Below are 25,623 nucleotides of genomic sequence, written 5' to 3' on the forward strand. Positions count from 1 at the left end.
TTCAAATCTAATGAATGAGTTAGACAGTGTGTGTGACAGAGCGAGAGAGAGAGAGAGAGACTGTATATAGACATATGCCATTTGAAATGTCTTTATTCTTTTGGAACTTGTGTAAGTGTAATATTTACTGTTCACTTTTTATTCTTTATTTCACTTTTGTTTATCCATTTCACTTGCTTTGGCAATATAAACATATGTTTCTCATGCCAATTAAGCCCCTTGAATTGAATTGGGAGAGAGAGAGAGAGAGAAGGGTGCAAGCCTTTTGTGAGAGGTGTGCATGTGTGTGAGGGTTTTGTGAGTGAATTGTGTGCCTGTGTATATGGGAGCAAGAGAGATTAGAGCGATAATTGGGTCTATCTAACCCTCTCTCTCTCTGTGAGTATGTGGGTGTACACTCATCCCTTGTTGAAGTGCTGCATTTCTTTCAGGTGCTAACCTAAAACAAGGGAGAAAATCCAAATATAAAAAAAGAAAACTCGAACCCAAAAAAAGAAACCGTTCTCTGTGTAGCAGTCATGGCTGAGGAGAAGACAGCCCTGAAAGTCATGGGGCCTTCATCCTCCTCATTCTCCTTGCAGACAGTAGGGAAAGTCTGTTTCCATGACAACAGTAGAATTAAGGGGCGCAGGAGCGCAATCCCAAAATGACACATTGGACTAGAGCCTAAATGATATGATAAATCACCTTCACTGATTTGATACTGGGCGCTCTCTCGCACATAAAGGATACTACCTGAAATCTGGGAGAGAGGGTAGAAAAAGTTATACTCTACATGAAATAGAGTATTTTTGGGGATGTTGTTATCAGGGGGAAGAATACAGTGCACAAGGTTATCGACAAGAACACAGCGGTACAATAAATAAGTGAAAGCTTTTGATAATGTATTTTTATTCTTAAACAATCACTAACTTCATTCTGATTTTTAAATATCAATGCATTTTTTTCATCTCACAATTCATAATGCATATATGCTTGAGTTCCATTTACGGTGAAATCATTTGCAAACAAACATAAATATAATATCTCTTTACACAGTATTGAGCCCCTGCGCTATCGCTCTGGCATTTTAATTTTGTCCCCCAAAAGTGATCTCTTAGTTCACTCGCATATCCCCTATTTTACTCTCACTCCCTATTCTTAACCCCTCATTTCTATCCTCCCTTCTTCTCTGCCAGCAGGTTATGTAAAGTACATCCTTTTGAGTAGTATGAAGTTGATGCTGATCCAAGGTCAGTTTTGCGTCCCTATCCCCTAATGGTTAAGGTTAGAACTGAGGGAGAGTAAGCCGATTACTAGATCTGTGCCTTTGGGCTATTTAAACTGGAGCAACTACTGCAGAACTGAGCCCAGCTCTCTCCTGATCGCAGTGGAAGACTTGTGCTGGTCTTCTGCCATGACCTGCCGCAGTTAATTGAGGAAGTGTCTGACATGACACCCTGACATCCCCTATCTCATGCCCTGGCCAGATCCCAAGACTTCCAGACCCCCCACTCTGCCACCAACACCCCTGACCCAACCCCCCCCCAAGACCACACCTTTGGCCAGGCTTTGTGCATTAGGTGCTGGGCAAGGGTGGCCCGCCTTGTTGTCAGACTCCGTTCATTAGACTGGAGTGGGACTTCCTGAGTTAGACGAACGATAGGATCAGTGGACACGGTGACTTCTCCATCTTGGTGATGGGGGAGATTCCTCCCTGCCTTCCCTACTGGTTTAACCAGCCTTTTTACTCTTCGTATATACAGCCACTCTCCTACATTTGATTTATGAAATGGCGGAGGCTCATTTCCACAATGCAGCAATCGGCTCATTTCCACAATGCAGCAATCGGCTCATTTCCACAATGCAGCAATCGGCTCATTTCATGGCTCACAAAACCTACTGAGATGGAAGCCATTGGGATGCCAGCCTGTAAGTACAAAAAAGTGAAATATTTACAGACTCTCAGGGCAAACGAACCTTCCGGCATCCAAATTTTGTTTTTGTTGGTTTTGGATGGCTGGGCTCCTTCCCGTTGCATTGTGCTAGGTTATTGTTGATTAGTGTCGTAGGTGAAAGGGTAATGATGGAAGAGGATGAGCTCACAGGGGCTTTGTCGAAAATGATCTTAAAATACTTCCTTTGTTTCTTTTCCCTCATGGCCACAGATATAAAGAGACTAATTACATAAAATGAATGCGCTACACCCCATCAACCAATTGTGACATTTCTAGTCTGCTCAGTGTACTGATAACAAAGATAAAGACACAAGGAGAGGAATAATCTTAAGAGTATTGGGACGAATACTTGGATAGCTTTCATAATCACCTTAGCCCCAAGCAGCCTGAGTCTGCTGAGCCCTTACACAAGCCACAACAACGTGCCTTCCCAAGGACATTTTCATAATTTATTTGTACCGGCTAAAAGCATTCTCTGACGCACTTCGAAGAAAGTATTGTCAAAGCTCATAAAGAGGTGAAGTAGACCTGTTCCAAATAATCATGAAAGAATCCTTGATTGGCGGATGCTAGCCAAGTTTCCTTTTCTGGAGAGAATATTGCATTTCACCCTAGGATTGGCCAACCCAGACCTTATTAGAAAAAATACCCTTATTAGTACTGGGCACACCAAACAAAAACAACCAGAAGCTCTATCAATCTTTTTTCCTCCTGGCTATACCCACTTTGCCAGAGTATTGATAATATTACAAGGCTATCCTTTCCCTCTTGACCATTAAGTTCACAGGACTGGATCATTGAGAGTAATGGTGCGTTCGAATGGTCCTCGGAATCTGATATTTCCCAGTTGGTGAAGTTGTAAATACAACATGAGTGCTTTCAAGTGCTCTTCAACCAATGGCATTTTTGCTAGATGGCTAATCTAGCTAACGTTGCTTATGTTGACAATATGTCAAACTATATACTGTATTGATCCACCGAGCTACATTAGTCAGATGGTTACGGTTGTAAATGGCTTTCTTTTATCGTCTAGTGGTCGAAAAATGGAAAGGTCAGTGATGAAACGTCACACCTCGTAAACTTCAGTATCTTCATTCTGGACCGTGTTTCCCACTTGGAACTCAGACTTTGAGGGTCGTTCAATCATTATTCCTGGGTCAGGAACTCGTATTTCCACATTTCCATCAGCACTCGAACGCACCATAATATGCTAGAGGACTACTATGAGGCTTGGTGGAGTAGCAGCCATATTGCTTTTAGTTGTCTAGTCCTGTCATATCAAAGAGTATGTGGAGATAGGAAAGGAATCCAAGATCCACACAACCTATTCCACACCGACAGTATATCACCTGAGCAAAAGCCATCCCACTCATCCATTCCTGTTCCAACCGAGCCCACCAGCGACTTCTCATATATATTCATTCTTTACCCTCACACCAGTGTATGCAGTGTGAAAGTGCATTCAATGTCAAGCAATAAAAAATACCAACAATTTTTCATGTCTACAGTCTCAAATGAAAAACAGAATACCCATGATACTAAATTGGGATGAAGAGTTATCAACACATAAGTAATATTGTTATTATTGGACAACAGTAACACAATTAAGCATGTGAGGGTGCCATAGCGTTCATAAAATCAATGCATGGGAAATTGAACATGTCTTTAAAGCTCATTTTTCACAGCTTAAATTGGAAACGATAGATATTTGTATTGTGAAGAGACCACCATTCCTTTGTCACAGCTTTTTTTTTCTTTTTTGCATAAAACGTAGGTCAACTCCTGATTGAAAATGTTTGTCGTTGTTTTTTGTTTTCCTCTGGGTTTATCTTGATATTCGTCTAAAAGATTTTCACAGGCGAGAGTTCAGTTTTTAGTCATCTTGGGTGTAGCTCCTCCCCCTCGTGGCGGTCCATCCCTTCAGAGGGCATGGTGGTGAGGGGGGTCTGTAGCCTCTCTCCCCTCTATTTAAGAGAGGGGGGACACAGGCCCCCCTAGTGCCCCCCCACCCTTGGGGCCCTGCTGCTAGGAGTTCTGGTTGACAGCTTTCCCTCCGTTCATGGTGGGAGTCCCTGAGCTCTTCCTGGAGCGCTGTTTCTCTTCGATCTCATGCAGCGACGGCTCCCTATACATACACACTGCAGACAGTGTATGTAGTAGAGGACGAAGCAGGAAGCAGTGGGGGATAGAGGAGAACATGGAGGACAAATAATGAGGAGATGGATGGGCAAACAGAGAGACAAAGTCAGATCGAGCTCAGGGACTCCCACAGAGTGTAGGAAGTTGCTCTTGGAACCTGTTTTGGAATAAAATATTAAATATCTGTCCTTAAAAATGTAACTTCCTGTGTTGGGTGGTTACTCTTTCACCATGGATATGTTTTAGGTAATTTTGAGACCTCAGGTACTGCTGGAATGTCTACTAATGGCATGTCCAGCGTTTTGGGAGTAATTACTCAGGTCCTTTATAAACAGGTTGCTTATAAAGTATAGATAGTGCTTTCTTTAGATCAGGTAGCCTACTGCAAACGTCTAATATAAATAAGTATTTATATTAAACACCTTTTACATGGCCTTATAAACCAACAATACATTGTTTAAAAACATGTTTATAAACGCATGAATAACTAGCTTACTGACATAAAAAAGTGTAGGAATAATGAATACTAAAATGGTGGGCAGACTATTTCTAAAAAAAACATATACATTATTTATTACCGGACATAATTATGAGGTGTTACCCACTTGTGTGAGTATTTAATTGGTTCCATTGTGCAAAGTAAATAAATACAGCTAAAGTATTTGACAACATAGGTCAAACATTATCCCCCAGGGGCCATGTTTATAAAACTTTTTATGCTTAATATTAGAATGAGGAAAACTGTAGCGGCAGTGTGAGGAAATGCAATTTGTAAAATTAGTTTACACTAATAATGTTGTGTATATCACATAAAAGCGTTGCGTTTATAAATCATGAAATGTCATGCAAATCCAAGTATATCACTTATTTCCATTCGTCAAGTTTAAGATTTATAAATTACAATGTTGCTGTGGATTTCATCGTACGCACAATGTACGATCAAATCTGTGCATGAAAATGTTTTTTAAAAGAGGGCCCTGATTTCACCATATAGGGCTTGGCTTCAACCAACTTACTCCAGGCGATCAAAACCTGCAAAAGACAATACACAGATGAGATGGCAGATGCATTCAGATGCCTTACCTTCAATGGGCCTGGGGACAAAGTGTGAGGAGGGCTTGGTTTTCTTGACCCTGTTCCCCTTCATGACCTGGCCTTCCTTGGTAAGGCCAAGAAACCAGGCCCGACCGGACTCCTGCTGCCGGTACACAGTGGACGAGTAGATCACGTAGTAATTCTCAAACACCGACTCCTTAAACTTGCACTCCGGCGTGAACATTTCCTGTTTTGGTGCCAAACAACAAAGGGAGTTTGTTGTTAGAGTAATGTTCATGAAGTCGGATCAAAGTTCAGGAAGTCGGATCATGTTCAGTAGGGAACATCACACAAACCGTTTTGCCAACGGCTTTGGAAATCTGTGTTCTTATTAGACAAAGTCAGATTTCACTCTCACGTTTCAAACTGTTTTCTCCCCACTGAACATGACGAGGCAAGTGAGGGTTGTTATTGCGGTAACGAGATGGTTTGAGTTACGAGACGTTGGTGATCCACAAGGCATTCGACAGACAAACGGACACAGGTCAACAGATGATGGAGAGATGGGCGGAATAGACAAGCCTATGAGAAGTCGCTTTGGATTATGTTGTTTTGAGGATGATATTGGGTAGAAGGCACTGCCGTCATTCAAATCCAACAAAACTCCATTGCCAAAAGGAGATGGAACTAGCTACTGTATGTGTGTTGACAAGGTTTGGTTGGGTTCTCTTGAATTGGTTTATCAGACTGTGTATGGTCCAGGTGAATGAGTTTGTTTGGAACTGCTGGGCTAAGTGATTCAGCAGTGTGTGTGGTGATATTTCATTCATCTCTGTCTCCTTCAGGGTTATGTGCCCTTTTAAGGATGTCCCTTTGACTGACAGCCCAATTCTGCTCACTGCTGGAGATGATCCACAGGCAAACTTGTGTGTGTGTGTGTGTGAGTGAGAGAGTGTGTGTGTGTGTGTTAGAGTCAGAGAGAGATGCATGTTTGTGCATTCAAGCCTCAATATGAATACGTAATATGTGAATAGGCACGTGCATGAGGCTGCATGGCACTATCTCACACTGTTTGCGTGAGTGCTCGTTTATAACACCTGGCGGTGTTCGACACGCGGCGGCAGTCTGAAGGACTCTCGGTACGTGTGGGGCGTGTAAGCCGGTCAGCAGGCGTGTGACTGTGGACAAGCCGCAGTGGGGAGTTGGAGTGGTCGGTTTTATCTGGACCTGATGACACTCTGTCAGAAAGCAGACGCCTCTCTATGTGGGAGGTCGCGGGGTCACATCCTTCCTGTCCCACGGTGGGCAACTCAGCCAGGGTTCCTCCACCTCCATCTCCCTTTTTCCCATCTATGCCAAGGTCCCCTCACACCTTGCTCCCACACCCCCGAACCACCCCTCCCTTTGTCAACCACACTGACATATTCTGAAATCCCCTCCAAACTTGGCCACAAGGACATCGCTCTATTAATGTCTATTATTCCTGTAGCATAGCAGGGAAGGTTATACGGTACGTAGGAGGCTTCGATGGGGGAATGATATAGAGGTGTGTATGGTGTTTGTTATCTTGTATGTTGTGAATGGGATGGTGATAGAGGTGTGAGATTGTAAGGATATGAGCGTACATTGTGCACAAGTTTGTGGGGAAAAAACAGGTATAAACAAAAAGATAAGAACCCACATTTGCATTAACACACACGTAAACAGGTCTTGTGCCGTGCTAAAAGTTGGCTCCTCTGCCAGGAATGCATAATGAAGAGAAGCTGTTACTAGCTCACCGAGGAGGGTAAAAAAAAAAAAACACCCCACCATTTTTCTGAGTAACAAGCTGTGCTTGGAGAGTTTAAACTGATTAAAAGGACGCTCATTTATATTCAGCCCCAATTCTGAAGGAGAAGGAAAGAACTTGTTAGTGAAACTGGGCACATGAGGGTGCTCTCACGCGCCTCCATTACGGGGCACTGGGGCAAGCTGGGTGGACCAGCCCGGAGCCCAGTGGAGAAACAGTGGAGAGCAAACAACTGGTAAATGCATGAGGAGCAGATATACACTCTAAGAATTAGTGGTGATTTGATGAACCCTAGAGATCCTCAAGGAACCCTGGAGTTATTCAAGGAACCATTCCAGAAGAAACCCTGGACTGGAGGCATGGCTTAGTAGGTGCGTGGCTTTCAGCTAGATCTTTTTAGGCCACCGGTGGGAGTAAATATCCTTCCTGTTCTGTTGTATTGTTATCACATGTTAAAGTTGAACACTGACAGTTTTGCAGCTTCAAATCCCAAAATGTAAATAGTTACCACTTTATTACCATATGTATATCAGCAATGTTAACATTATGTTCAAACATGTAATATGTGTAAATATTCAAGGAAATTGAAAGCTGCGGTGTACAAACTTAACATGAGGAACAAGAATTACATTTACTGTAACGGGTGGCCAAAAAGAACTAGCTGAAAAGCCACGCCAACAATAAGCCATGCCTCCAATCTTCTGATAGGCTGCCACCTCTACAATATATTATTTAAAAGGTTCAAAATTGAACCCTTCAATCATAAAAAAGGTTCCAGTTTGAACCTTTACATGGGGGTTGAACTGGAAAGGTTCCTCCAGTGTGGCAATGTTTAGAACCACAAATGGTTCTTCCAGGCTCCTTTACTTCGAAGAGTGTAGAGCACATAGACAGGACAGACAGACGAGAGATAGAAATAGAGCAGATGGACACAGAATGGACACAGAGTATACACACAAGACCGAGGGGTCTGTACATGCGGAGCATCAACATATACTGTATGTAAACAATAGTCAGACTGATGCGTAGATATACGCACAGCGTGTGGTGCAAACATGGTAGACCAAGCACACAGTAAGGGTAGAGAATGTAAAGTAGTTTGTGGAAAGACTGAGAGTGAATCCAGTTCAGTTAAACAGACTGAAATTGAATGCAGTTCAGTGTAAATAGATTAAGGCTGGGATACGATCCAAAAGCGTGTTGTTGTCAATGTGCCTTTTAACAGCAATGTTCACAGAGATCGCATTCACAGGAAACGCTGTATATCTCAATCAACGCACAAACAGATTGATTCCCAGCCTAAGAGTGAATCCAGTTCAGTGTAAACTGACAGAGAGTGAATCCAGTTGACTCACCAATATAAAATCCTGTGTTGCCTGACTAGCCCATACCTTTCCTCAGGCTTTAGAATTCCCCTTCTCATGTTGAAACCATACAGCAAATGAAACGACATCAGAATATAAAGGCCCTTCAATTGAATCTGAATCGAGATTTGTTGTTCTGTGGGTCTGAATCCCCTCTACTCGGTATCATTACTATTCCAGCTCGGGGCTGTACCACTCTAGTCTAGACAGCTACCTCAGTGACATTGGGAGTGTGGGAACGACACAGAACCCACAAAGAGGACATATATTACACAGTTAATGACCAAACACACACACCCACAAACAGACACAGACACACATGAAAACAGACACAAGCACACACACACACACACACACACACACACACACTCAGAATTTACAGCAAGGACAATTTTTATGGGGCTTCCTCTGAGAGAGAATGAAATGAATAGTTCTGTTCCAGTGTTCTCTCTCTAACAGAAGGCCACCAGGCTACATGTCATTAGTAGCCGCAACACAGTCTTATCGCTTTATCAGACTGCAGAGCTTGCACCTCCACAGTAATCCTCTCCATTCCACATACTCACATCCGTCTTTGGTTGGAGAACAGAGGCACTGCACAGCACTCCCTCGCAAAAAAAAAAAGAGATATTTTCTCATTTGCGGTGTGGTGGCCCCATCCCTAAAAAGAAAAACTGGAGTCCTGCCTTCCCCTCCTCTCCTCTCCTCCCTTCGGTCACTTCCTCCCCACAGCCTCCACTCTATGGTTTTACTGCGGCACAATTTTTTTGTCTCCGGCGGCACAGGCATAAATAAGAAGCAATAAAGTCAGTGGGTGATTGAGAGAACCAATGGGAACAATTTAGACACCATTTAGAAGGCCAGGTACAACAGGAGAGAGGGCAGACGCAGGGCGGGATTATCAGCAGTCTGTGTGTGTGTGTGTGAGTTGCCTAATTGTATGTATGAGTGCTCGAGTGATAGGTTGCACATAAACTGTACGCTTTATGTGAGGCTTTGCGTTTATAAGGCTTCACTTTCATGTGCGCATGTATGTTGCTTGAGAGTGTAAGTGAGTACGCGCCCCCTGTCCCTTAGTTAAAGATAGATGCTTTTTGAAATACAGCGAGCGAGTGGTTACTGCTGTGCTGCAAAGTAGGTCACAGTGAGTGTTATAAATAATGGAGATCTCCTCACTGGAGATGAACCCCCCACACATCCCAGCTCTCAACATCGGCATCACCCTTCAAACCAAACCAACATCAGCATTGTTGATCATCGTTCTGGATTCCAAGTCCATAGACTGTAGGACACCAAGACTAGCTACAGTACTCAACATCTACAGTACTCAACATCTGAACTACGTAATTTCACATCCACACTGGACTGACCGATAGTCAATAATCTCAATACTTCAACATATACAGTACTCAAAATAACACACAAAAAGCGAACGTCCTAAGTTTGTTGATTTCTGTTGAAAAAGTTGAAATATGGTGGCCGTTTTATAGTGCTGAGTGATTAACCGGTTTTTAAACAACTAATTGACCGACTTCAGTTCAATTATTTTAATTCCACTTTGCTCTGTTTTTTTTCTTCTGTGAGCTCAATGTGCCGTTTCTATAGAGATAAATCAGATCAAGCCTGAACTGTGCGATGTAGTAGGGAGTTGTAGTTTCTAAGAGGCCAATATTCAACATAGTTTAACTACAATGACCATAATCCATTGTGCACCTGCCTACTTGTCCGGTCTGTGTGGAGCACTGAGCTCCATTGCCGTGAAAAAGTATTTGCCCCCTTTCTGATTTCCTGATTTTTGCATATTTTTTATACTGAATGTTATCAGATCTTCAACCAAAACCTAATATAGCACCATGCTTGACCGTTGGATTGAGGTTCTTACTGTGGAATGCAGTGTTTGGTTTTCACCAGGCATTATGGGACCCATTTCGTCCAAAAAGTTGACTCAAGTTTATCAAAAAAGCACCTGGATGATCATCAAGACTCTTGGAAGAATGCTCTATGGACAGATGATTCAAAAGTATAACTTTTTAGATGACATGGGTCCCATTATGTCTGGCAAAAACCAAACACTGCATTCCACAGTAAGAACCTCATACAAACGGTCAAGCATGGTGGTGGTAGTGTGATGGTTTGGGGATGCTTTGCTGCCTCAGGACCTGGATGACTTGCTTAATAGAAGGAATCATGAATTCTGCTCTGTATCAGATAATTCTACGGGAGAATGTCATGTCATCCGTCTGTAAGCTGATGCGCAGCTGGGTCATGCAGCAAGACAATGATCCAAAACACACAATCAAGTCTACATGAAAATGGCTAAAAAGCAACCAATTTGAAGTTTTGGAATGGCCTAGTCAAAGTCCAGACCTAATCTCAATTGAGATGTTGCGGCAGGACTTGAAACATGCAGTTCATGCTTGAAAACCCACAAATGTCGCTGAGTTACAGCAGTTCTGCATGGAAGAGTGGGCCAGAATTCCTCCACAGCGACGTGAGAGACTGATCAACAACTACAGGAAGCGTTTGGTTGGAGTCATTGCAGCTAAAGGTGGCACAACCAGTTATTGAGTGTAAGGGGGCAATTACTTTTTCACACAGGGGTAGTGGGTGTTGCATAACTTTGTTTATGAAATAAATTAAATAAGTATGTAACGGTTGTGTTATTTGTTCACTCGTGTTCCCTTTATCTAATGTTAGGTTTTGGTTGAAGATCTGATAACATTCACTATCAAAAATATGCAAAAGTAGAGACAATTATAAGAACAGTGCGGAGCAGACAGAGCAAACGGAGAAGAGAGAATGCGCGATCGACAGGGATAGAAAGCATTTGCTTCGCGAGGTATCTCTACCTGAAAATACAGGATCTAAGTGATTGATAGTTGAGATTCATCACTCAAGTATGCCTTATTTACTTAGATCTACTAAAATAGTGATTTTGTCAGACAGTATAGGCAGCATCTCTATAGAGATGAGATGTCTTGGAATTAAATCATAAAGTAATGATGAGTAAAGTCACTACCATTAATTGTATTTTTGTCCTTGTATTGTTTTATTCTGTGTTGTTACAGCATTCAACCAACATAATGCATAGTGCATTCAATGAAAAAGTCACAATAAAAAACACAAAAATTGAAAACGGTGATTATTGTTTAATAATCGAAACGAAACTGAAACGTGGTGATATTACCTGGGATGAATGCAAAGAATCAAACCAAAAATTCTGCCACCTGCTATCTTTGTTGAACAGCTGACATGATGTCATTAATGTTCTTAGGTGGAACCGGTTTTCTTGAGCATTGCAGCAAGTACCACTATTTCCCAAACTTTTCCCTAAAACACTCCTGATTTTAAAAAAATCAGGATAACATCCCACTCACCTGGTAGTGAGTTTGGCACATACACAATGGCATACACTGAGTGTACAAAACATTAAGAGTTGCCCTCAGAACAGCCTCAATTCGTCGGGGCATGGACTCTACAAGGTGTTGAAAGGGATGCTGGCTCATGTTGACTCCAATGCTTCTCACTGCTGTGTCAAGTTGGCTGGATGTCCTTTGGGTGGTGAACCATTCTTGACGGAAAAACCCAGCACCTACTACCATGCCCCGTTCAAAAGCACTTAAATATTTTGTCTTGCCCATTCACCCTCTTAATGCTACACACACACAATCCATGTCTCAAATGTTTCAAGACTTAAAAATCATTCTTTAACCTGTCTCCTCCCCTTCATCTACACTGACTGAAGTGGATTTAACAAGTGACAATAAGGGATCATAGCTTTCACCTGGAGTCACCTGATCAGTCTATGTCATGGAAAGAGCATGTGTTCACAATGTTTTGTACACTCAGTGTATTTTACTTGCTCTGAAAAATGCAAGCCTCTGGCCAGGGGGTTAACTTAATTGCCTTCCATGAGGTGTTACCAATTACCAACTTAAGCTTGTATAAAACCACAGATGTCACTTTCTTTTTAGCCAAGCTCTGAAAACATAACATGTAAGCCCACAAAAATGATGTTGTTACACTTAACAATACATTTGGGGACCAGAAATGATCTCCAGGACAATATCCAACCTTAGAATATAATTGCTCAACTGAAAACATTTAACTTTCCAAGATACCCTCTTCAACACTGACCTTAACACCATCAAGCAACATCACACCGATCACTCAACACCCTTTCCCACAGATCAGTGCGATCACCAACTCCCACTTTCATCCACAATTCTTTAACTCACACTCACACCCAGCTCTTCTCCAAGGTCACAGGCCAAAGAACCAAAGAAACACTGAAACTTCTTCCCACTAGTCCCTATGGTCCGGAGCACGGGGGAGGGGGGGGACGGACATAAAAAAAAAAGAGTGACATGAGTGCATGTGAAGTATCTCATTCGTGGTAGCATGAGCAGCATGCCTAATGCCAATCAGAGGTCAAGTTGACTACATTGTAAACCCCAATGTGGTGTCATTAGACAAACCTTGAGGAAACCACTTTGCACTTATATACCCGAGTACAGTTACTTAAAGTTATAAGGCCTTAGTTTGAGGCCTAGCAACCTCAAAACGAATCCAATGGAGTTTCCCATCTTCTCAAAATAATCTCTGAATAGACTTCACTAAAATTCCCAGATTTTCTCAAAAATCCTGGTTGAAGGATTTCCAGGAATTTTCCAACCGGAATTTTGAAACCCTACTTGCATGTCACATTATGCTGGCTTGCAAAGTATTTGTGTAATTCCTATTGGAATCCTGCTGGAGTTAGGGATATCCAACACTTGGAATTTTTATTCACCTGAACAAGATGGCGCCGATAGACATGGTCGCCTCGTTCCTGGCTCCTAAGCAACTTAGCATTAAATATATATGTTTTGTGTTACTTCTCATATTGTTAGATCAGAAAGTTTTGGCATTATTATTACATACAGCCGGAAATAACTTTTGGATACTACGACAGCCCTCAAAGAACTTCACTGAACTTTATGCAAACTGGAAACCACGTATCCTGAGACCGCATTTATTGTAGCTGGAGAGTTTAACCTCTCTGGTATAAGTGGGACGGTAGCGTCCCACCTCGACAACAGCCAGTGAAATTGCAGGGCGCCAAATTCAAAACAACAGAAATCCCATAATTAAAATTCCTCTAACATACAAGTATTAGACACCATTTTATAGATAAACTTCTTGTTAATTTAACCACAGTGTCCGATTTCAAAAAGGCTTTACAGCGAAAGCACACCATACGATTATGTTAGGTCAGCGTCAAGTCACAGAAAACCATACAGCCATTTTCCAGCCAAGGAGAGGGCTCACAAAAGTCAGAAATAGCGATTAAATTAATCACTAACCTTTGATGATCTTCATCAGATGGCACTTACAGGACTTCATGTTAAATAATAAATGTTTGTTTTGTTCGATAATGTCCCTCTTTATGTCCAAAAACCTCAGTTGAAATTGGCGCATTTAGTTCAGAAATCCAAAGGCACAAAGCGCGCTCTCAACATCCAGACAAAAAGTCAAAAAAGTACAATAAAAGTTCATAGAAACATGTCAAACGATGTTTAAAATCAATCCTATTGATATTTCAACAATATTTCAATTATATGCATATCCTAGCTTCTGGGCCTGAGTAGCAGGCAGTTTAATTTGGGCACGCTTTTCATCCAAAATTCCGAATGCTGCCCCCTACCCCAATGAAGTTAACCTCTATGGGCTAGGTGGGACGCAAGCGTCAGTGTAATCCCGTGGCGCGATATTCAAATACCTTAGAAATGCTATTACTTCAATTTCTCAAACATATGACTATTTTACACCATTTTAAAGACAAGACTCTCGTTAATCTAACCACACTGTCCGATTTCAAAAAGGCTTTACCACGAAAGCAAAACATTAGATTATGTCAGCAGAGTACCCAGCCAGAAATAATCAGACACCCATTTTTCAAGCTAGCATATAATGTCACATAAACCCAAACCACAGCTAAATGCAGCACTAACCTTTGATGATCTTCATCAGATGACACCCCTAGGACATTATGTTATACAATACATGCATGTTTTGTTCAATCAAGTTCATATTTATATCAAAAACCAGCTTTTTACATTAGCATGTGACTAGCATTCCCACCGAACACTTCCGGTGAATTTACTAAATTACTCACGATAAACGTTCACAAAAAACATAACAATTATGTTAAGAATTATAGATACAGAATTCCTCTATGCACTCGCTATGTCCGATTTTAAAATAGCTTTTCGGTGAAAGCACATTTTGCAATATTATCAGTAGATAGCCCGGCATCACAGGGCTAGCTATTTAGACACCCAGCAAGTTTAGCACTCACCAAAGTCAGATTTACTATAAGAAAAATGTTATTACCTTTGGTGTTCTTCGTCAGAATGCACTCCCAGGACTTCTACTTCAATAACAAATGTTGGTTTGGTCCCAAATAATCCATAGTTATATCCAAATAGCGGCGTTTTGTTCATGCGTTCAAGACACTATCCGAATGGTAAACAAGGGTGACGAGCACGACGCATTTCGTGACAAAAAAATTCTAAATATTCCATTACCGTACTTCGAAGCATGTCAACCGCTGTTTAAAATACATTTTTATGCCATTTTTCTCGTAAAAAAGCGATAATATTCTGACCGGGAAAGCGTGTTTACGTTCAAAGAGAGAGAAAATAAAAACATCTCGTGCCCTCGTGCACGAGCCCCAGTCTGATGGTCCTCTGACAGGCCACTATCCAAACGCGCTAATGTGTTTCAGCCAGGGGCTGCCTCGATATCATTCAGCTTTTTCCCGGGTTCTGAGAGCCTATGGGAGCCGTAGGAAGTGTCACGTTACAGCAAAGATCCTCAGTCTTCAATAAACAGAGCCAAGATGAACAAGAACTTGTCAGACAGGCCACTTCCTGTAAGGAATCTTCTCAGGTTTTTGCCTGCCATATCAGTTCTGTAATACTCACAGACACCATTCAAACAGTTTTAGAAACTTTAGGGTGTTTTCTATCCAAAGCCAATAATTATATGCAGATTCTAGTTACTGGGCAGGAGTAGTAACCAGATTAAATCGGGTACGTTTTTTATCCGGCTGTGTAAATACTGCCCCCTATCCCCAACAGGTTAACAAAGGATATTTGAGGAAAACGCTACCACAGTTTTACCAACACATTGCCTGTGCTATTCGCACATGAAAAACATTGCTACTATCCCTTCAGGGACGGCTACAAGGCCCTCCCCCACCCTCCCTTTGGCAAATCAGATCATGCCTCCATTCTGCACCACCCTTCATATAGGGAGAAACTCAAACAGGATGTACCCATGGTAACGACTGTTCAACGCTGGTCTCACCAATCGGAATCCATGCTTCAAGACGGTTTTGATCATTCCGGACTGGGATATGTTCCAGGTTGCCTTTGAGAATAACACTAACGCATACACTGACACGGTAACTGAGTTCATCATGAAGTGTATATGGAATGTTTTTCCCACCAAGACGATTAAAACCTATCCAAACCAAAAAAACATGGATTGATGCCAGCATTCACACAAAACTGAAAGCGCGAACCACTGCATTTAACCACGGAAAGGTGACTGGGAATATGGTTGAGTATGAACAGTCCAGTTATGCCCTCGTAAGGCAATCAAACAGACAAAACTTCAGTACAGCGACACAGTGGAGTCACAATTCAACGGCTCAGACATGAGATTGTGTTAGGGACTCTAGACAATCACGGATTATAAAGGGAAATCGAACCACGTCGTGGACACCGATATCTTTCTACTGGACAAGCTAAACACCTTCTCCACCCGCTTCGAGGAAAACACAGTGCTGCCAATGTGGGCCAGCGCCTCTCCCGAGGACAGTGAGCTCGTTCTCCATGGCCGACATGAGTAAGGCATTTAAGCGTGTTAACCCTCGCAAGTCTGCCGGCCCAGATGACATCCCTAGCCACATCCCCAGAGCATGCGCAGACCAGATGGCTGGATTGTTTACGGACATATTCAATCTCTCCCTGTCCCAGTCTGCTGTCCCCACTTGCTTAAAGATATCCACCATTGTTCCTGTACTAAAAAAAAAATTCTAAATCAAATTTATTTATACAGCCCTTACATCAGCTGATATCTCAAAGTGCTGTACAGAAACCCAGCCTAAAACCCCAAACAGCAAGCAATGCAGGTGTAGAAGCACGGTGGCTCAAGAAAGCGAAGGTAACTGAACTAAATGATTATCGCACTGTAGCACTCACTAGAGTTCCAAACTGCCTCTGGAAGATACGTCAGCACAAGAACTGTTTGTCGGGAGTTTCATGAAATGGGTTTCCATGGCCAAGCAGCTACACACAAGCCTAAGATCACCTTGTGTGTCACGTCCTGACCAGTATAGGGGTTATTTGTTATTGTAGTTTGGTCAGGACGTGGCAGGGGGTGTTTGTTTTATGTGGTTCAGGGTGTGTTTTGTGTATGTGTTTAGGTAGAGGGGTATTTGATTTATTAGTCCGGGGTTTGTTAGTCATTGTTCTATGTTAGTATATGTCTATGTTCTATCTAGTCTTTTGTATTTCTATGTTTAGTTAATTGGGGTTGGACCTTCAATTGGAGGCAGCTGGTTATTGTTGCCTCTGATTGAGGGTCCTATAATTAGGAGTTTGTTTTTCATGGGTTTTTGGTGGGAGATTGTTCTTGTTTAGCCGTTTGCCTGACAAGACTGTCCAGTTCGTTTGTGTTTTGTATACGTTATATGTGTTTTCCTTCTTCACCAATAAAAAAAGAAGATGAGTGTACATTTTCCTGCTGCGTCTTGGTCTCTACCCTACGACACCCGTGACAATGTGCAAAGCCAAGCTTTGGCTAGAGCGGTGTAAGGCTCGCCGACATTGGACTCTGGAGTGATGAATCACGCTTCACCATCTGGCAGTCCGATGGACGAATCTGGGTTTGGCAGATGCCAGGAGAACGCTACCTGCCCCAATGCATAGTGTCAACTGTAAAGTTTGATGGAGGAGGAATAATGGTCTGGGGCTGTTTTTCATGGTTTGGGCTAGGGCCCTTAGATTCAGTGAAAGGAAATCTTAACGCTACAGCATACAATGACATTCTAGACGATTCTGTGCTTCCAACTTTGTGGCAACAGTTTGGGGAAGGCCCTTTCCTGTTTCAGCATAACAATGCCCTTTAGCACAAAGCCTGGTCCATACAGAAATGGTTTGTCGAGATTGGTGTGAAATAACTTGACTGGCCTGCACAAAGCCCTGACCTCAACCCCACCAAACACCTTAGTATGAATTGGAACGCTGACTGTGAGCCAGGCCTAATAGCCCAACATCAGTGCCCGACCTCACTAATGCTTTTGTGGCTGAATGGAAGCAAGTCCCTCCGACATCTGGTGGAAAGCCTTCCCAGAAGAGTGGAGGCTGTTATAGCAGCAAACGGGAGACCAACTCCATATTAATGAGTATGATCTTGGAATGAGATGTTCGACGAGCAGGTGTCCACATACTTTTGGTCATGTAGTGTAGCTTAGCATTAGCTCATCATAATCAGTACAACTTGCCAAAAAGTATTTTACACACATTGTATGTGTCCATTAAAATCTATGCAAGAATCGGAATGCATGATTTGTCACCCAATACTTGAAAACGTGAAGAAAACTGTAAATACATTTTGCTCTATACATACATACAGTATGCTCCACTGGAAATGACAACACAACAGAAAATAAGGCACTTAGGAACGCACACATGTCCAAAGTTATTATTTATAAGGAAAACAGCAATGAAGGCAATGTGAGCGGCAGCCATAAAATATGCTAGGGGAAAAGAGTTTGTGCTAGACTGCACAAATGTCTGCATACTTGATCTGCGGAAACACTGTGAAAGTGTTTGGGCTCTCCTCGAAAAGAGGAGTTGGTCCGGCTTAGTAAAGCCTCAAACAAAATTGTCCACAACAGTGAAATGGGCTACTTCTACGTAAATTCATGAGGAGGCAGAACACACCTCAATTCAAACTGTTTTGAATTTGAAATTGACATGTTGAAACACAGCCTATAAATTATTAGCAGTCTTGGTTTGAGGGCAGCACGGGTTAACTGTCCGGTTCGGCTGTTTTGCCGAGGCCTCTGTGATCTGCGTTCTGCCACGTCATGCTAATTTCCCATGATGCATGTCTGGAGAGATGGGCTACTGTATATGGCTGCTCTCTGTTTAATTAAAGTGGGTCTTTCAGCCACAACTGTAAAAGCCTTTATGGCTTCTGACAGATTCCTTATCCTCTTTGTGAAAGGGGAAAGATGTGTGCTCCGGCCTATAAAAGTGATGATGAAGGATTGTGTATCAGAGCCTTAAAAGCTGCTGTTTGACACTGGGGTTAAAGTCTGACCTGGCTCCCAAGATGATGGTAATTGAATGTTATAACCTGACTGACGATAGGGGAGATGCCGGAGAAATGCTGTTCCACTGTCACAAACTCTTTAAATTAGCTTTGCATTGAGTTTATGTTTGTTAAATTACAGTTTAATTCAACTGTAATGTAATGCACATGTGATGTACACAATAATCTGTGATTTGTATCTTTTAAATTTAAATGTGTTTGTACTGGTTGGTGTGTATGTGGTCATTTATTTGTCTCTGTATATATATATATATATATTGTGTATCTGTGATTGTGTGAGTATATTTGTAAAAGTATTGGTGAATTTATGTATCTGTATGTGGGTGTACTAGCGTCATGTGATTATAAATATTTTAGCATTCGTATCTCTATTTATGTATTTATATACATTTGTGTGGATATGTGTGTGTACGTGCAGGCATACATTTGTGTATGTGTATTTCTGTGAACTTGTTGAGACGTCTAAAGCCGAGCTACCCTCTCTGACAGACTCGTCACGGCTGAGCAGCGATCAGATGGCCATTACAGCCGCACCACAAGTCCCTCAGCAGTCAGACACTCCTGGGGGACCACATACCCCTCTTCTCCCCGTACATAGTCTTTAACAGGATTAGAAAGTTGTGCTGCTGTCCGTTACGTAACCCATCTGAGATCCTCCTCTCTCTCTCTGCTGCACCACATTCCCACAAACGTGCTCAAGCCTCTCCCGTCAGTGCAGAGGCATGCATTCGTCACCAATGGGAACAGCTATCACGCACACAAACACACACCCCAACCCCCCACCCACAATTGAGCCCCACAGAAACATTGTCTCATCCTAAATTTAAAGAACGACTGAACTTCCTGATTTGGCCTTGTTTTGAAGTTTGGTCATTAATACATGTTAGCGGCCATGACTGAAGCCAAACGAGAGTTGTCTTGTGGGTGTGGTTTGATGTGGGTGTTTCTTGGGTGTGTCTTTGCAACAAACAAGGCAGTAATGAGTACAGTGAGGTAAACTAAGCTAGCTTTGTTATGGAGAGAACGAAATGTTGAAGTGAAGGACTTCTCCCCTCCTGACTGACTTGTCATCTCAAGGTGGTCAGCTAATTCAGTTCTATGTGTAGGCTAAAGCCTGTGCTGACCTTATGCTTAGCCAAGCTGACAGCAGCTAGCTAGTATAGCTTGGGGATAGCTGTAGCTGTCTAGCCTATCTAGCTGATATTTCTCTGTGAAATCAGTTAAGGCAAGATAGCAAGAGCCAGTGTCTGGTATGCGTTTCATAAGACAATTGTTCTACAACACCTTGCTACCAAAATAGCTTGCAACTTAGTTTCAATGTTTCATCACTTCATGTAAAGACATGTTACTGTGGAAATGGTGTCAACTGAGTTCAATGCACGGTCTTGAGTCAGCTCAGCTCTCCTACAACACTAGTTCTTTAACTGGCACAGTTTTTCTCGTCTTGTCTCTCCTTATGCCCGCTGTTAGATCTACTAATATCCCAACAGGTGTAAGCTACACGTCAACTTCGTACAAATATCGTCAAGCTTGAGTGTAGATACATTTATCAACAACAAAAATGATGTGTGTTCGTGTTACATAGACAAAACATTTTATGCTGTAAATATCATATTGATGTGCTGATAAAGATAGTATGCCTACACTTACCTAGCAAATAAAAATATGTTTATGTATTGTACAACTTCAGCGGTCTAACCAGAACTAGAATGGCATTCTATTTGTCTATTTGGCCAAATCTGACATGTACAGCTCTCTGGGTGAGGTCCTGTCCTCAAGTCTCCAGTGGGTGATGAAGTCCCTTCCATCTATGTCATGTTTTAGAAGTTTTGGACAGGTGCAGTCAGGGGACAGGGGAAGTGGAGTGCATGACACTCCATCCTGGATATGACAAGAGTTTGCTTCAACCCATGGGTCCAGCAGGCCGAGTTCAATAACTACAGGCCGATGTGGAGGATGTCGCACTTCTCATACCACTCTGTAGGCTACTGACCAATTCAAAGCTTCCTCCAGAAGGTTAGTAGCCTAATCACTAATATTAGAAGAGTGCAATTGCTGAACTTATTACATTTACATTTGATATTTTAGTCATTTACCAGACGCTCTTATCCAGAGCCACTTACGTAGATAACTTTCGAGTGTAACAGTTCCATGTAGAATAAACCCTACTTCACATAACACTGTAGAAGCAGTGTTCTGCTAATATAACAACGTGCAAATATTATACGTTTTTGTATGTCCCCCCCCCCCCCACACATTGATAGTACAGTCCGATTCAATAATAACAAAAGACCACAACAAGTAATAGATATTTGTATAATTTGAATGCTGGGTGCAACATCTATGTCTGTCCCATTCAGACATCAGTATCAACCTGAGGACTCCATTTCAAAAGCATCTCTTCTGTCCTCCATCTGTAGTAAAACAAGGATGAGTTAATGAGTGACATGTATTGAAAGAGTGATATTACTAAATACTTGTGATGTACTATCTTATTACTTATCGACTTTTGTCCCTTCTGAGGTGTTTGCCAATACCTGATGTCCATGGCAGCGTAGATCTGCTCCAGGTCCCTCTTGTCACAGATACTTGTCATAAAGGAGCCTGACTTAGGCTCCTATATCTGACCCAACTCGTATATCAAAGAGGGAGGGAGAGAGAAAGTCTGTCACCATTCAGTCATGGAAGCCATACACAATTGAACACAGCCAATTCACAAGGGACACGTGCCAGCTTGGCATTGACTGGTTGACATTATTCACTCAGGCCCAGGAGTAGTCCATTGGCACAGTGGAAGGGGGCACCTCCTTACAACATACTGTACACAAATCAAATCAAATTTTATTTGTCACATGCGGTGAATAAAACATGTGTAGACCTTACCGTGACATGCTTACTTACAAGCCCTTAACCAACAATGCAGTTGATTAAATAGAGTTAAGAAAATATTTACTAAATAAACTAAAGTGAAGAAAAATAATAATAAAAACAATAATGAGGCTATATACAGGGGGTACCGGTACCGAGTCAATGTACAGGGGTACAGGTTCAGCAGTCTTAAGCGTAGAAGCTGTTATGGAGCCTTTTGGTCCTAGACCTGGTACCGCTTGCCGTGTGGTAGCAGAGAGAACAGTCTATGACTTGAGTGGCTGGAGTCTTTGAAAATGTTTTGGGCCTTCCTCTGATTTTTTTGGGGCCTTCCTCCGTCATACAGCACTGGTTACATTATCAATGGTGGTTAGGTGAATTCCAGGACTTTCAACCAAATCAAATGTGACCAACCTTATTCAAGTGTCCTCCATTACTCTGAAGCAGGACTGGTGTCTGGTCACTGCCTCAGCCTTCTGTAACAGCTCCTGATATGGTAGGTTTTGTACGTAGCCTGTGAATGAAATAAAATATCATCAATAAACATTTAGCGAGAAAAATAACTTACTTTAGTTTGGAAGTAATTTATATGCTAATACAGGGGCTGTCACGACAAAATAGATTAAGGCCGGTGATGCTGACAGTTAATATGCAACCAACTATGTACTTTTCTGAATGCTTGCTGACAGAGCCATAGCTATATTTATTTTTGCCCTAGAAAATCCACAATCAACTTTTATGAGAACAGGCATGTTGTTTTGGGTTAGCAGACGAAGACCCCAAATGCTAGCTAGCTAACTCTTGCTAATCAGGGTAAGTTATCAAAATCTTTGCCTGAGTTGAAATGAGTTGGCCAGCCAGCTAACGTTAACTAGCCAGTTTGAGTTAAAACATTATTGAAAGCAAGCTTGCTATATCCTCTGATTAGCTAGTATCCAAGTGCCTGCCCTGTATTGACCCTAAATGCCAATGGGCTACAGTTAGCTGTTGTTAGCAAGGTAGCTAGCTAACGTGAGCTGCACATCTTCCTCTGACAAGCTACATTACACGTTAGCTTTATGTATTTAGCTAGCTACAGTACAGTATAATTCCTCTTTCATCTGTGGTATCATAGCTAGTCTGGCTCGCTAGCGTTATCAAATAATGTTGTATAACCAAACGTCGCTAATTGCTAGTACCAGCTATCTACTTTGCTAAAGTACTCACCGACACCAGTGGTTTCACGGTTGACATGCGGCAGAAGTGACCGTGTCGGAGGTCATCCATTCCTGGCCATTTGGCAATATTGTTGAAATGCATTGGAAGTTTGCATCAACTTTATTGAAGGTAATTGTCCCTCCAATTTGCCGAGTGAAATGTGTGTGTGTGGCACCCATATGCAAACTTGGAAACAATGTCCACATGGCAGCTGGGGAAAGACCACAATGTGTTTTCTCTGGGCAATTGGGCATCATCGGCAAAAGTGGGCACACACAGTCGAAGTCGGAAGTTCACATACACTTAGGTTGGAGTCATTACAACTCGTTTTTCAACCACTCCACAGCTTTCTTGTTAACAAACTATCATTTTGTTAAGTCGGTTAAGACATCTACCTTGTGCATGACACAATTAATTTTTCCAGCAATTGTTTACAGACAGATTATTCACTGTATCACAATTCCAGTGGGTCAGAAGTTTACATACACTAAGTTGACTGTCCCTTTAAACAGCTTGAAAAATTCCAGAAAATTATGCCATGGCTTTAGAAGCTTCTGAGAGGCTAATTGACATCATTTGAGTCAATTGGAGGTGTACCTGTGGATGTATTTCAAGGCCTACTTTCAAACTCAGTGCCTCTTTGCTTGACATCATGGGAAAATCAAAAGAAATCAGCCAAGACCTCAAAAAAACAATTGTAGACCTCCACAAGTCTGGTTCATCCTTGGGAGCAATTTCGAAACGCCTGAAGGTACCACGTTCATCTGTACAAACAATAGTACGCAAGTATAAACACCATGGGACCACGCAGTTGTCATACCGCTCAGGAAGGAGACGCGTTCTGTCTCCTAGAGATGAAGGTACTTTGGTGAGAAAAGTGCAAATCAATCCCAGATCAACAGCAAAGGACCTTGTGCTGGAGGAAACAGGTACAAAAGTATCTATATCCACAGTAAAATGAGTCCTATATTGACATAACCTGAAAGGCCGCTCAGCAAGGAAGATGACACTGCTCCAAAACCGCCATAAAAAAAAGCCAGACTACGGTTTGCAACTGCACATGGGGACAAAGATCGTACTTTTTGGAGAAATGTCCTCTGGTCTGATGAAACAAAAATAGAACTGTTTGGCCATAATGACCATCATTATGTTTGGAGGAAAAAGGGGGAGGCTTGCAAGCCGAAGAACACCATCCCAACCGTGAAGCACGGGGGTGGCAGCATCATGTTGTGGGGGTGATTTGCTGCAGGAGGGACTGGTGCTCTTCCCAAAATAGATGGCATAATGAGGGGGGGTTGGGGGGGGGAATTATGTGGATATATTGAAGCAACATCTCAAGACATCAGTCAGGAAGTTAAAGCTTGGTCGCAAATGGGTCTTCCAAATGGACAATGACCCCAAGCATACTTCTAAAGTTGTGTCAAAATGGCTTAAGGACAACAAAGTCAAGGTGTTGGAGTGGCCATCACAAAGTCCTAACCTCAATCCCATAGAAAATCTGTGGGAAGAACTGAAAAAGCGTGTGCGAGCAAGGATGCCTACAAACCTGACTCAGTTACACCAGCTCTGTCAGGAGGAATGGGCCAAAATTCACCGAACTTATTGTGGGAAGCTTGTGGAAGGCTACCCAAAACGTTTGACCCAAGTTACACAATTTAAAGGCAAAGCTACCAAATACTAATTGAGTGGGAATGTGATGAAAGAAATAAAATCAGAAATAAATAATTCTCTCTACTATTATTCTGACATTTCACATTCTTAAAATAAAGTGGTGATCCTAACTGACCTAAGACGGAATTTTTACTCAGATTAAATGTTAGGAATTGTGAAAAGCTGAGTTTAAATGTATTTGGCTAAGGTGTATGTAAACTTTCAACTTCAACTGTAAGTAGCCCATACCCAACCCTCCAGTAAGTCGTGACGAACTCACTTACAAACTCTGTTTTGGACGAGACTGACTTCATGACCAAATCTATCCTATTTACACTTTGTAGTCAATTTTGAGACAAGAGGGCTTCCTGAGTAGCGCAGCGGTCTAAGGCACTGCATCGCAGTACTAGATGCGTCACTACAGATCTGGCCGCGACCAGGAGACCCATGAGGCAGCGCACAATTGGCCCAGCATTGTCTGGGTTAGGGGAGGGTTTGACCGGCCAGGATTTCCTTGTCCCATCGCACTCTAGCGACTCCTGTGGCGAGCCAGGCATGCACGCTGCACATCAGCATGCACGCTGACACGGTCGCCAGTTGGACGGTGTTTCCTCCGACACATTGGTGCGGCAGGCTTCCGGGTTAAGAGAGCAGTGTGTCAAGAAGCAGTGCAGCTTGGTTGGGTCGTGTTTCAGAGGACGCATGGCTCTCGACCTTCGCCTCTCCCGAGTCCGTACGGGAGTTGCAGCGATGGGACAAGACTTTACCAATTGGATATCACAAAATTGGTGAGAAAAAATTATAATAATAAAAACATTTTTTAAATAAATACATTTGACACAAGAATAAATGTTTCTGACACATATCGATGCCACATAGGCAGTTGTCAAAAGGAGAAGTTTGATTTTAGGGGCAGTTTGTATTTTTTCTTAAAGTGAAACCCGTTTTTGCATTAAGTGCATGCACGGTACTAGAAAGAAAAATTGAACAAGGTAGCAATTATTGCACAATAAAACAAGTGTTTTACACAGCTCCACACAAAAATACAGAAACTGAAATATGTATGAATGTAGAATGAATGTGGCCAATGTGTACCAATGTGGTACAATGAAGGAAAACATTTTACAAAACAAAACAAGAACAACAAATACAAAAACATACGCATGCACACTGCACAACATTAGCATGTATTCATACACCCACAAAAAGACACGCATGGACTCATAAACAAACATTCACAAACACACATACA

General features: G+C 42.2%; 1 protein-coding gene and 1 long non-coding RNA gene across 2 annotated transcripts in view; both read right to left on the minus strand.

Moving 5' to 3' along the window:
* Nucleotides 1-871: 871 nt before the first annotated feature.
* The window catches only part of LOC106568709 (fibroblast growth factor 12), a 46,706-nt gene continuing 21,954 nt past the window's right edge, over nucleotides 872-25,623 (minus strand). Inside the window, exons 5-6 of the mRNA XM_014139284.2 lie at nucleotides 5,160-5,358; nucleotides 872-4,075 (exon numbers count right to left, since the gene is read on the minus strand). Of these exons, the coding sequence (XP_013994759.1) occupies nucleotides 3,963-4,075; nucleotides 5,160-5,358 (312 nt within the window). The 3' untranslated portion in view covers nucleotides 872-3,962. The remainder of the gene's footprint in view (nucleotides 4,076-5,159; nucleotides 5,359-25,623) is intronic.
* LOC106568710 (uncharacterized) lies at nucleotides 20,959-23,048 on the minus strand. The gene is made up of 3 exons (XR_006758739.1): nucleotides 22,731-23,048; nucleotides 21,194-22,038; nucleotides 20,959-21,070 (listed from the first exon to the last, which is right to left on the minus strand). It is a non-coding gene; the product is annotated as an uncharacterized lncRNA (long non-coding RNA).

This window comes from Salmo salar, chromosome ssa14 (assembly GCF_905237065.1).
Source record: "Salmo salar chromosome ssa14, Ssal_v3.1, whole genome shotgun sequence".
In the NCBI taxonomy this organism is placed as follows: domain Eukaryota; kingdom Metazoa; phylum Chordata; class Actinopteri; order Salmoniformes; family Salmonidae; genus Salmo; species Salmo salar.